The sequence below is a fragment of the Molothrus aeneus genome, chromosome 2 (assembly GCF_037042795.1).
Source record: "Molothrus aeneus isolate 106 chromosome 2, BPBGC_Maene_1.0, whole genome shotgun sequence".
NCBI classification, from domain to species: domain Eukaryota; kingdom Metazoa; phylum Chordata; class Aves; order Passeriformes; family Icteridae; genus Molothrus; species Molothrus aeneus.
The window spans coordinates 96229075-96243338 of NC_089647.1; the positions used below are offsets into that span (position 1 = coordinate 96229075).

General features: G+C 37.0%; 1 protein-coding gene across 1 annotated transcript in view; it reads right to left on the minus strand.

Moving 5' to 3' along the window:
- Positions 1 to 14264, minus strand: part of ANOS1 (anosmin 1) — a 132896-nt gene that overhangs the window by 47168 nt on the left and 71464 nt on the right. The window contains exons 4-5 of the mRNA XM_066545343.1: positions 11452 to 11674; positions 6720 to 6904 (exon numbers count right to left, since the gene is read on the minus strand). Of these exons, the coding sequence (XP_066401440.1) occupies positions 6720 to 6904; positions 11452 to 11674 (408 nt within the window). The remainder of the gene's footprint in view (positions 1 to 6719; positions 6905 to 11451; positions 11675 to 14264) is intronic.

The following is a 14264-nucleotide window of genomic DNA, read 5'->3' on the forward strand; positions in this document are numbered from 1 at the left end:
CAATTTTACAGTGCATTGCAGGTTTCTTCTGGAAAAAGTCGCCTTTAGAAAATAGGTGAAGTGCTGTTAAATTCACACAATTAGTTCTGCAGTTATCACAACCTTCACCAGTGTTTAAGGTCTCACTGTTCAGGTGATATTTCAGGGAACTCGTTGCCCCAGGTGACGGGACTGATTTCCTCAATTCTCAGAGAATTAGGGGTGCAAAATAGCTTAATGAAATCCGGTGCTGTGAGAACCCACTTTTTCTAGTTCATAGGAAACACAAAACTCTCAGATAATGAATGTAAGCCTTCTTCACATCTTTTGCACTTAGGTCAAAAAGACACTTACAGCCTTAACTCTTCCCTGAAGACTTTTCTCAGGTCATAGGAGCTGACCTTTTTCTCCAATAACACCTACTGAGATTGCCAGTGTCATGAGTTCAATTTCCAAATCCTGAGGGGAGAACCACTGAAATATGGTATAAGCATAGATACAATCTGAACCCTTTCAGTAGGAAGTGCTTTGCACATTCTTATTCTGAGCCCTGTTTTCTTCCATTTTTTTACCCCATTAAACTTTTGAAGAACTATCTTTTGCATTCTTTCTTTTTTTTTCTCTAAGGTACAAACACCAGAACTGAACACAGCCTCCTGGTAACCACTGAATCACTTCCAGCTACAGAAGATGTGGCATTTTTGTAGAACTCATCAAAAACATATCCACTTGGAAATTTTACTTTTTTTAATTACCTCTCAATTATCCAGTTTTCAATTCACTTTAGTATGTTATGTTTGCTACATTTTGGTTTAATTCTTTCATCAAAGTAACACAAGAACCTGAACCAGATATCATATATATGTCTAAATATATTATACAATCACCACTGATTACCATTACTGACCAAACATGCAAGCTCATTAAAAATGTAGTTACACCAATTTATTTTTACAAGCTCTGTTTTATACAAGTTCAAGAAGTCACCTTTCCTGTATAAGATTCAACATTACTTGTAATGATACTAAGTAGCTCCCAAAAAAAGGCAAAACATAATTTCCGCTTCTTGCTCCCTTTCTTCTTTCTGTGTAAGAAACCAGAAGTTGCTGACATAACTCAGATAATCAGAAACTGAGGAATTTGCTTCAGCTCTTCAGCAATGGCCTGATAAATAAAATTTGTAGGTGTTACTCTCCACTTAGTCTCTTCATTTGGTGACAAACAAAATTTAGGGAAACAAATATCTCATTTGTGTGTGTATGTAAGGAAAGGAGACTTTTTCTAAACCATATTATTGACTCTGTCAGACTGCTAAGCGTTGCAGACTCTGAGTCCATCACATATTGCTGCTACTCAGAGTCCCTCTCCATTCAGACCACTCTCTTCTCAGCTTAAGCAAGGCTAACAGTCCTGACAGTCTACCTCATCTCCTTTCCCTTTTTAACCTTTATGTTACTTGTAGAGGGAATTATCCAAGGTTTGCCCCAGGGAAGAAAGAGCCTACCCAAATCAACTTTTGCAATTCTTTTTATTTTATGGATATAAATATATCAAATATCCTATTTTTTTCCCTATTTCAGTTCCCCTATTGCGGCAACTGAAAACAGGTTCAGGACCAATATTTAATCATAAATAACTAATTACAGTCTTCTGGGCTTTTAAAAATATGTTTGCTGAACTTTGTAATAAGGCAAGCATAATCTGAATAAACTTAATCCCAAATTCCTCAAAGGAGTTATTTGTCACTGGCATCAGCTCATATTCTGTTGATTAAAAGAAAGTATTTCAGAAGTGTCAGTTTCCCATGGCAACCACGAAATAATGTAAAATCAAATAAACTGTCAATCCATAATGCCAAAATTATTTCAACTCATGAACATGCCTTGGGCCTATTACTTTCATAATTCATTTTGTATGCCAAGCTCCTGCTAAGCTCAATGGCATGCAGGAGGTCTACCTCCAACTAACATGATATAAACCACTTTGGCACCTTTTAAGTACCTTTTACATAGAATTAATAAATTTCTAGAAATAACTAAGTATTGCTGAGATATCTTACACTACCTTAATGCTATAACTATTTTTTTTGTTTAATTGCTTTAGTTTAGTTAGTTCTCACTTCTTAAGTATTTTTGGAGCTGCAGTCATAATATTCAGAGTCCTTTCAATATTTTTCACATTAATTTAAACCCACTAAAAGCTATGCTGAGTGGTACCAAATAACTAATGGTTAAATTTCATCACACACCTAAAATTCTGTCTGAATGTGAAAGAAAAAACCAACACTTTTAAAGAATTTTTAAGAATCATAAATAAAAGACAAAAACAAAAGATCACCACTCAAATCATTACAGAATTATAATTACCATGTATTTGGCATTGTTTAGTTATAAGATGAATGTTTGGAAAGTAGCTTCAAATTCTAACAGGTGTTTTATTTGGAATAAAATAATAAATTAGTCCTCAAACAAAATAACTGGCCAACATGTCTGCCCTCAGTATCATGCAAAGTTCAATGAAGACAAGGGAAAATCCCTATTAACTACATTAGGATACAACTTCATATAAGAGCAGCATGTAATCTTAATGACATGAGCTGGACAATACACATAATACCTTGACATTACTTCTCAAGAGCTCATTTTAGGTCCAAGGGACAACAGGCCACCTCCAGTAGCCAGAAAGCAGAACAAGGTTGGGCTTTCTGTGAGAATTTGGCCAAGACTTGCCCAGAGCTGCTCCATTTAGGAAGCACTAACAATTCTACTCCTCTTCCAGCAGCTCTTAACTGTTTAAACCCTGAGCCCTTTCCTGTAAGTAGTCTCCTCATCCTGTCCTTCAAAAGGTGATTATCTGTTATTGTCTTCAACATGGCTACAGAAATCTTCCTCTGCTGCTCCTACAACTGAGCAATGATCAAGAGCATCCCAGAGCATGGATGACCTATCTTCAATTCCATCCTTTGTGTGAGAGACAAGGGCAAGATATTCCCTAGCACCCTGGATGTTGCATGCTATCTAGAACTATAACATGTTATATATATTTACATGCAAAACTGTTCCTTGGAGAAAGAAAGGCTGAAAGTCAGAATTTCTTGTAAGGGAAAGGTGGGATTTACTACAACTGGGAAGAAGAAGAAAGAGAATATCTGGCCCAGCAGCATAGCAGTTTGACCATTCAGGTGGGATTCTTGTGTCAACACTCCAAACAGTGAATATATGTTATGTATGTATGTTAAAAATTGGTGCAAAGAACTCTTCACAGCAAAGACTTGTACAGAGGACTCTATCCAAGGATTACAGTAATCAATGGACTGTTTCACTGTGCTCATTCTCCACTATGAATCCTGGACTCCTCTCTGTAGCACAAATGTTTAATAGAAATAGGAGAGTACAGCCTTACCCTGCTGAGTTCACAGCTCTACACCTTTGGAAACAACACAGTGACAAAAGAATTTGCATTTCAAAAAGTGAAGGGATACCACCTAGGGTATCAGAAAAGCTGAGTTTCTATTTCCTCTGATAGAAAAGAAATTCTGAGTATTGTATCCACTACTCTAACAAAGGACAGCAGACCTGCCCTACTTCATGTGAATACAATCCCACACAAGGTGGGCTCATTTCTCTGCTTACCAAAGCAAGCCCCCCCTGGGAGATGGAGAAAGAAACCTTTAGTGTACAGGACTGGTGGTTAGGTCCAGCAGGTATTTCTCACTGTCATGGGCTGAGAACTTCCTTGTGATCCTCAGAACCAGAATTTTAGGTGTTTCAGAAGCTTCATTTTCAAAGATTAGCTGTCCACAGAGTTTAGACAATTGCAAGGTGAAGCACTAAGGTCTGTCACAATCAATCTATCAGTAAATACTGTCCCTTATTTGTTTTAGTAATGGACTAGACTAATAAATGTACTTCATCACTGTCTGCCCATATGTATATACATGTATATATGTGTGTGTGTACACATTACATCCATTCACACAACACAGACATGCTCTGTCTGAAAATAACTGGCCTGGTATATTTTAATCAACTTTATTATATTATAGTAATATGATTAAATAGCTGAATTTCCAATGTAAACAATAATGCTACTATTTTTAGAGAGAATTAGTACCAAATGGAATGGTAAGTCTGTTCACATGACATGCAGTATTTCCATAGGATAATGCAGCAGGTCCTGCTCAGCTGGCTGAATCTTAAGTTACAGTACTGTAGGAAACTTCACATAACACTTAGGACAATCTACATCACAGCCAGCTTGGCCAACTAGCATCTTAGTTACCATAGTTTTTATATTCACCAATGGAAATTAGTCAAATGGTTAATCATATCAAATTTTCCCCAAAATACGCAGTGAAAAAACTACATTAAAATCCCTTCCTCCAGAAGTGAGAAATAACTAGAATTGTTTTCAATGTGTTTGCTTTCCTATATAATTGGAGAGCAAAATAGTATACTAATAGATTGTGCCTTCTTCCTTAAAAAGAAAACATAAAGATGATACAAAAAACATGGCACAAAAATAAACAAACTTTTTCAAAATTATTGTTTCAAAACAAAGTAAAAATTTGTGTCAAAAATGAGAAATTACTTGCAAATTAGCTCCTCTGAGGGCAACAGAATACAGCAAGTTTTTTTTAAAAGTTAAGCCCCTTAAATTTATCGAAAATTATAACCCCATTTGTTCTTGGACATACAAAAAATATTAGAGAGTAACTCTGATGAAATATTATGAAATTTCTTATAAGAAGATGCAAACAATAACTTTGTTTATGCTACATATGGGTACAAACATAGAGAAATTCAGATCCTCACCCACAGCTTTTTTGATCTTTGATTACTCTTTCCACAGTCTCTACCTTAAGTTGCAGAGTAAAACAACAGCCAGAATCATCTCCTCTGGACAGAGATGCTCTAGGAATTTTTAGCTAAATGGCTCAGCTCTTCTCAGCCTTTGCCTATAATTAAGGGCTCATACCTCAGTGTTTTGGAATCATACAAGAAAAACATCTCAGTTACACAGACAAGGAAAGCCTGGAGGCTGTGCACACAATCACTGGAGTCAAACTGGATATCCATCCTTGCTGCTGATATTGAAAAATAAATTCTATCACATTTGGCCAAACAAATTTGATTGCCTGGTGGGATGTCTAAAACTACAAACACCATAGGAAGAGGTACACTACTCTCTAAAGACACAAATTCTGATTACTAGCACCCCTCAAGGGTGCCCAGCCTGCATGTCCCATAAGGTAAACACAGTTCACAAAGCCAGTCAGGCATCCTGAAGCGTGCTTTGAACTGACATCCCCAGTGGGGTCCACCACACAATCAAATTCGTGTCTCCTGTGATGCAGAAGGGACAGTGAAGTTGTCAGAAAGATGTCAGTCTGAGGAGGCTTCTCCTGCCACAGTGATTAACTCAGTCCCTTCTGCCTGCATTCACCAGACCCCAGGAAAGGCAGCTGTCAGGCTTCTTATTGCTCTTATTGCACAGGAACAGTGTTTCTGAAACACTCTCCTGCAGATCCACTGCAAGGCAAGGGGTCATGTATGTTCAGCTACTGTGGAGCATCTATAGTGAATGTTCCCAGAAATGTGCATGAGGTCTGGGATGAGAAATAGCAGAGCACTGTGCTCCCTTTGCAGCCTGGATTCACCAGCCACAGCAGCTGAGCTTCTACAGTCTATCACAGACACATGGTTCAGTAACAGTGAGGAGTAATTCAGATCTGGCACGTTTTTACTACTTGCTGTTTTCCTTGCAACAAAGGCAGGAGGTTGTTTCCTGGAATGGAGAATGCAGGTTCAGGACCTGCACCTCAACTGAGAGATCATAAGCCACTGTAACTTGATCAGTTTTGGACATGCTCTCATGGGCTTGCACAAGCAAGGTTTCCTGCCAGGGTCTGCTGCAGGGGGCTTTTCTTGAGCAAGATTATAACATAGTGACAGCTCCCTCTAGCACCATGCTGAAACTAAGAAATTCAGTTCTGAGTGTTCAGCCTCACAAGCTTCATGTTTTTGTAAGACAGCATTTTCCAACACAATCTGAATTGAGAATGAGCACAAATTGTCACAGAATTTAAATCCCCTACTCTATTTTGTGGATGGTTCTACTTATTCTCTCTTTCCTTTTTTTTCCTAGCTATAATGATATTTTGCAGATCTTTTCAAAATCAGCATTTTATTTTTCTTGTCAGCAGGGATAAGGGTGAAGCAGTAAGATAAACGATTGGAACTCTGCCATCCAGGTGGACTGTCAGCATGGTAAAAAACAGATTGAAACTGGGAAGAAACTAAGTGAAAATTTATGCTCTGTTGGCTGCTTCTCATTAAGAAACATTTGCTCATGAATCTTACATTTTTAGTCTGGATTGCACTGAGTGATAAGAGCATGACATCATAGACTTTTCTGAATTGGGAGGGTCACACCTGAGAAAAAGAAGTTTACAAAGAATAAAGGTTTTAGTAAATTTTTTGTACTCTGGGGTTTTTTTGTTTTGTTTTTGGTTGGTTTTTTTGGGTTTTTTTTAAATAAATAGCCTTTTCACCAGCTGGGTTTTTAACTTTTGACAAGAATCAAGCCATGCCTTGGACACTGTGCAATGAGTCCCACTAAACTCAGAAGGACTATGTCCCTAATGTGCTTCCTTGAATGGATTTTGCTCTCTAATTCTACATTTTCAAGAGATTTGTGACATTCTGAGACCAGATCCACATTGCTTACAAAGAACTAACCTGTGCCACAGTTTGCCAGTTTGTAGCATCATCCTCACTTGGATGGATCCCTTGATTCCACCTCCTCTGAACAACATAGATCACAGGCTCAATGGAAATATTGAATTTTGAAGACCACTTCACCTCCAGGTCTCCAGACTGATGTTCTATGAATTTTAATTCTTTTCGGGGTTTCAGTGGAACACCTGTAGTAGGAACACACAGATAAAAATAAATGAGTAATTTACAAGATATGCTTAAGCCATTTGTAGATGAAGCTGTATAAAAAATAATTGAAAAAAGATTGTTTGCAAAGAGAAAATGCCAAAAAGGGAGGAATGATAAGCATGGAAGTTTCAGGACTGTTCCTAGCTAACCCATCTCTGTTAACATGAAAATTTGTTTTAAAAAAAATCTTCAAAATTATTTCTTTATTTCATTAAAAAACTGAAGGACATGAAAGTTGTAAACTAAAACTGACTTTACAGAGAACATTTGCCCAATATAACTGGGAGAAAGACCCCTTTGTTCCCAAGCAGATTCAGCTGTACCTAATGTTCAGTTTTTCACCCAATTTATCCTTAAACACATTTAATAACAAAATTTCCATAGCATCACGTAGTCTATTTCACTACTTGTCTATCCTTGCTACAAGAAAGTTTTGTCACTGCCTTGTTTAGTCTCCTCAGCGCATCATAAACTCAGAAGTGGTCCAAGATGTTTGTGGATCATGGGGAAATTCTCTCTGTTATCTGGGGAGAAGCTTTCCATGTACCACAAGACTTTTATCATGCTTCTGAATGCTTTCTTCTTCAGTCTAATAACCACAGTGCACTCCATTTCCCTTTAATTTCAGTATTCTTAGACCTCTGTTTACTCTTGCAGTTGCCTCTGGAGATTCTCCAGCTTTGAGCCCTTCTCCAGAGTCAAACCTAAAACTGGACACAGACTGTGTCTAAGCTCTTAGCAGTGCAGACCAGTGAAGTGTGATTATTTCATACATCTGACATTAGTCTGATGTACTTTAAAAAGCTGTTTGCTTCTCCGTGGCTGCATGATCTTACTGACTCACATGTGGCAGCTGTACTACATGCTGTGTCCCTCTCCACTCTTCCCTAAAGAGCTAGGAAAGGTAATTCCAAGACATCTTGGAATAGATATGTTACTTATATTGTCAAATTGTTGCATTTCAGAGAAAAAAGATATATTTCTAAAATATTACCTTAATTTCTCATTACACAGTGACACCAGAAGATGCTTATTTATGTTGTTATACTGCCAGTAATATCACCTTTTTGAAAACATCTGCAGTAGCTTGAAGGAAAAAACAACTCTTCAAATTGGACATCTTTTGATTAAATCAACAAATCAAGTGTTATCTACATTTCTCCAGACACACATCAGGAATATTTGTATTTTAGTGTGCAGCCTTTTTTATTCACTTGAGGATATGTCACAAATAAGATCTCTGTGTGTTTACATATAAACCTTCTTAGCAAGCTATCATATGCACTTTAGTTATTTTGTTGTTTCAATGACTGTCCACATAAGGCCACCTGCATGTATTGGTTAGAGAAATTGTTTGCTACTCAGTCTGCCACAGATGACTTAGTACCAAAATTTCCTCAAGTGAACAAACCACTTTTACATTTTAAGGGGTGTTCTTATAAACCTGAGTATACAAGGACCTAAAAGTAAATGAAAATCATCTTGTAGATCTTCAAGAAACCTAAAATCCACCTGGAAAAAAATACAGTACCTAAATGTGGCTATCATAGCAGTTTAGACCCTGGATATCCTTCAATAGCCTAATGTCTTAGTCTAACATAATGAACATGACTTTGGATTTCCACATTTGCAAATCCTTCTTTAGTTATGATACACAATAATCCCACAATTTGCATGTGCAGAAAACTTCCATCTGCTTTGCATTAGGGGCAGTTGGATTCACTTGATTGCAAGGATCTCAGTGTTATGTAATCGTGTGCAGATGGAGCACGGCAGCACAAACAATGAGAGCACGGCACAAGTGCACTTTAAAATACTTCTGTGGAACCAGCACCATCAGTTTAATATCCAGATGTGAAGATTCAATTACTCTTCAATGTGTCTTTTTTACTATGTAAATGGTCAGCCCCTTTTTTCGTGCTGGAACAAATTAGCTCTCAGTCTGCAGTGCTCCAAAGTTTGCATTAGTCCAAAGTCTGCAGTGCTTAACCAAATAATTCAAATTACCGATCACTGTATGTGTGCCATAGCAGAGTCCAGGAAAAATAGTTCTAAAGGTGTCTTTCAAACAGCACATGCATCTCAGTGCCATGAAAATTAACTGCACATTGGTCTGTCATGAAAAGCTGTATCTTAAACATTGGTTCCCCCAGAATTCAAAATGTTTCCATTGGAGTGCCTTGTAAAGGGTACATCCATAGCATCAACACAATTGGAAACACAGTTCTGCAAGCACTCAGAAATGAGCACATTTAAAACTGTACACTATGTTTATAATACAAAACTGTTTAGCTTTAAGCATGAAGAGTCATAAAACTGTGGGTGACCATCTGACCCCAGTTATCCTACTATAATCTTGCCACATCGTCAGACCCTGTGAATTTCCAAATCTTCCCTTCACAATTTACCTTTTTCTACACAGATTTGCAGAGACACTTTCTCAAGTCCTTCAGTAGTTGAGACAGTGTAAAGATGGGGGATGAGGCCAGTGATAGAAGAGTAGGAGAGAACATTTGGTATCTCCCCTAAAGGGATATAAATATGTGAAGACTACATAACCAATTAGTAATATTCCCAACAGAGATGCAAATGTACTTGTTACATTAATCCAAAAACATTTGTAATGTGTCTTTGGTGGCAGTGCACTTACATTAACATTTTTTTTAGGATTGGACTTTAGCACTCAGTACTAGAGGAGAAATTCAGTTTGGTAATCCAGCAAATCAGACAGGAATTTTATATCTACTGTTGTAACTAATCTCCAGCACTTGATCAACAGTAAAACTATGGAAACTTCTGCAGACTCTTAGATTCAATCTGAGTTCATTTTCAAGCTGTGAGTGCTGTCAAAATGATAAGAATAAGTACTGAACTTATTCACTAGATCTTAGTCATGCTTGCAGAGTTTGCTCTTCCTTAGTGACAGGAAGGTCATTTACCCCTGGAGGAAATGAATAGCGAGGCTGCTCCACTTCTATTTGTCTTTTGTTGCAGTAAGACAGGTTGAAGAGGCTAATTAGCTGAATTCATCAGCTGAGAAGGCAGTAGGGTATTGAGCTTGCCCTTCCTCTGCAAGACATATATGCTCTTACAAGCCAGCACCTCCTGCAGATCGGTGATAAGATGTTAGGGAAGGTTAGTTCTGCTCCCATTTAATCAGGCCAAAGAGAGGAGACCTTCCAGTGTGTGCTTACAGAATGTATCATAGCCTGTCATAGGCTGTGTCAGCTCCAGGAGCATCTAATCGTGTTTTATTTGCTTGCTTGTTTTTAGCTTTCCCAGTTGTTATATTTACTGGAATGCTTTGCAGTTGTGGCATGGAGCTTGAACATGTAAATCATTACACACACAACATGAATGCCTCTTTACCACTCTGGTCATTTGTCTTAATAAGACAAAAAAAACCAAAACAAATAAGTGATCCATTTTAATAACTTTCATTTTGAAAGGTGCTATGTGCTGGTGTGTGCTAATTCCTTATAGTTTTAAAGGGGCTGCTCTAAAGCATCCTGCAAACAAGACAGTTTCCCTTCTGAACACACTGAAAAAGATTTATAATATTTTAGTTAAAATAATGAACTTGAAAAAAAAATTCACCATCTTCTTAACCCATTTTATACGTTTCCATCCACATTTGGAAATAAGCATGGATTCAAACCTAAGCCTGGAGCTTAGATCAGGGTTCTGCTGATTAGGCTCCCACAGAGAGCCCACGCTATCTGATTAATAACTGAATTACTGAATAATATTTATTTTTTATCACTGACATAAGAAGAATAGATTCTTGTACAAAAACACCAACCACCGTGTGGTAAAAGAATATTCTCTTCACAAATGCTTATCTTTCTGCATTAGGAGAATATTTTTCAAATATTTAAGTGTATAAAGCTTTTTTAAATTCCAGTAAATTAAACTCTGGAATTTGTCTAAGCAAAAATTTTCTTACCTTATATGTTCTTTTTGAAGGATGTCAAAGAAAAGGCTTATTCACAGAATCTCAAGACTCAAAAATTTTTGAATAAGATTGCCTTAGATTCAGATAATGATTTAATATATATCTGTATGGAGATATTATAATCTTTTCACTATGTTGTTCTGTGTTGATTTTTCTTTTACTAGATTATTTCACAGTACCTACTTGGTAGTCCCATCTACTTGGCTTGTAGACATAAATGTTAATTCTGATTAACAGGATCTGAACTGTTTATCATTAAATATTTTCCTCCTGCATTCTCTCTTATTGGCACCAAATTAAGTGAGATTTCACCTAAACTGACAAAGTTTGATCTTACATTCCACAGATTTCCAGACATGAGCTTCACAAGCGGGAAAAAAATCAGAAATTTAAGCAACATTTCTCACTGGTTTTCCACCCTTTCACTATGCAGCCACATCTCTACAGGTACCTCTCCTTTTTCCTCCCATCCATACAAACTCCCAGCAAATAGGAGTCCTGGTTTACTAGGAGACTTCACTATGGCCTGAAGTTGTTAGCCCAGTATGAGTACATATTAATAATCTCTACCTTTATAGAGATTTTTTGGAATTTGGCAGGTGTGACCACATCCATTGGAACAGCATTTCTTCACTCCAGAACATTCAATATCAGCTTCACAGCTTTCAACACAGGCAGCTGCAAAACCACTGGCCTTCTCAGGTGCTGGGCAGTCCCCTTGCTTCACAGACAGGACGTACTTAAGGAATTCACAGCTAGTTAGGCATTCATAATTCTTCTTGGGGAAAAGAGGCTAAAAGGAAAACAGAAGAAAAGTACGTTTTCAACAGGAAAAAAAAAAAAAAAAAAAAACCAACCAAAAAACCCAACCAAACTCCATAAAAAAAAATGTTATAAATTTCCCAAGACCTCCTAAAGGATTATTCAGATTTCCAGCTTTTGCAAGACTTGCAAGACTATCCCTGAATATTTATATATATAAGCCACTTCTGAAAAAGAATTGCAAGTACAGAATGATGAATTCCCTCAAGTAAGACCACCATATTTAATGGAACTGTGTTGTTTATATCTGCCAGCTTTCCCTTGTTTTCCTCACATTGACTGGCTATAAAGTTGCTCAATGACAGATTAAAAACACTCCCAAAACAAAGGGGAAGCAATGGTCAGACAGTCTGCTGTTTTTGGACTACCCCACATTCTTTCCTCAGTACTTTACAACACTTTCCCCACAATATCTGATGTAATGCCATTCTAGATAAATAAGAGAAATCTTGTTTCATTATACTGTTTGAACTAAGTTGGCTAAGAGAAGATTTGGCAGCATCTTTATGTTCTTGCCAACATATTAGTAATTGTATAATTCTTCATGGAACTGGAACTGCATTTATGATAAAATGATCAGCAGAAAATAAAAATTAAAATAAGCTTTAAAGATATTGAATAAATATCAAAGTGAATGCTACTTACTTGAGAAATCTAGTCCTAGATATTTAAGAAGATGCTTCAATGCACATTTTACAGCATATGTTACACCCAGAGGTTTGCAAGGTCCACTTAAAACAGTATTTAAAATAGCTTCTACAACCCTGGGAGAATATGGTGTGTGACATGGAAATTACATGTCCTCTTTGTTTAGTTTGGTGCAGAAGCAGCTGAAGCGATTGCCTCAGAATGACTGCAGCATGTAACTGGCATTGTCTGCAGCTGGCCCTGCCATACCAGAGCAACCAAAAACATTCCATCCTGACAGATCTGATTTACAGGTTCCTGAGCCTACACAGGAGTTACAACCCACTCTCTATATCCAGATAGCCACGGAACTTCTGAAACTTCTTCCATATTCAAATGCTTTACTTTCTTGTTTTTTACTCTTCTCATATCTCTGATGGAATGAGGAAGCCTTGGCTATTGCAGAGGCCCAGGTGTTTCACAAACTTCTCTAAAGTCGCTCTGGCACAAGAATGTACCCCTACATTACCTCTCCCATTTTTCATACAGAACAGTCCAGGATTTTGAACCAAGCTTTCAGGCATGGATTTGGGTGTTACAGGCTTTAACCAGCCAAAATGCTGCAAAAATGAGCAGTCTCTTTGCCTCCTACAGACCCCAATGACTCTTGGACATGCACTCCTGCTGTTCCCCACATTGGAATGCACCTGATGCCATGATTAACCAATTAAAAAGCTAAATGAGTAGGAAACTAAGTTTATAGGGGGAAAAAAAAAAACAACAAAAAAAAAAACAAACAAAAAAAAAAACCCCAAAAAAACCAAGCCAAAAACAGAAACAGGGAATCAGATAAATTGTCCATCAGACATAAGGTTCCCTTTACCATTGAGTAATACACTCATTTGGTAAATAAGAAGTAACACATGAAGCAGGAACTTTGAGAAACACAAAGCTAAATTGTTGCTTCCAGATTTTTTACAAAACGAAAAAAGATTGAAAACACTCTCACAGCAAAACAGCCTCCTTTCACTCAATCAATGTCTATGGAGTATGCATGAGTCTGAGATAAAGGAAAGTGGTCCCGGGCTTTTGTGTTTGAAGCTAATTTCAAATCCTAAAACATCACAAATTTGCAGCTACTTAATTAAAAATGTTATAGCTCCCTGAGGCATAATACGTCCTCAAGGCTTCTCCTCCTCACCCTATTTCACAGCTCATTTTTCAGTTAGCTGCTAAATGTGCTGCTCCTCATTATGGGCCTTTGAAGTTCTAAATTTAGCTTTGACCACAAAACACTAATCAAAGAAGGATGCTCACTGTTTTTAACTACAATAGAACAGTGTTCTACAAATGTTTTCCTTTTAAACCAATTTTATACAAATTTTCACCCATATCTGCAAACATATAGTCTGAGTGAAGAGAGATATACAAGAACAACACAAATTAGATCCACTGAAACTGCTTTTTTACAGTACTCTAGAATTTTGTATATTCGAAAATAGCAAATAATCTGAGATAAAAAATTCTTGCAAGGCTTGGTTTTCATGAGAAACTTTTATTTTGTCGTCTGTGGTAACTACATAGATCAGTAATTTAGTAATCCCTATTAACACATTGCTGCTTCTAACATTTTTTTAGTTGAAATTACAGCTTTTTCTAATCATGTCCATGATGCTTAAAATAATTTAAATGTAGGACATTCTCTGATACCAGAAAAAAGTGACCACAGTAAAGAGAAGGAGTTAAATCTCTGTACCAGTAAGATCAATATATCAAGTAAGGTAATTAAGGTAATTTCTGGTTTTTTATAGGAAAATATTAAAATCTTCCTAAGAACTCACTTCCATAGACTTGAATATATTTGAACCTTTTTTATGATAAGGCAAGTTTCTATTGAGCTGATACTTCCATTTTGAACTAAAAACCACTTAAGA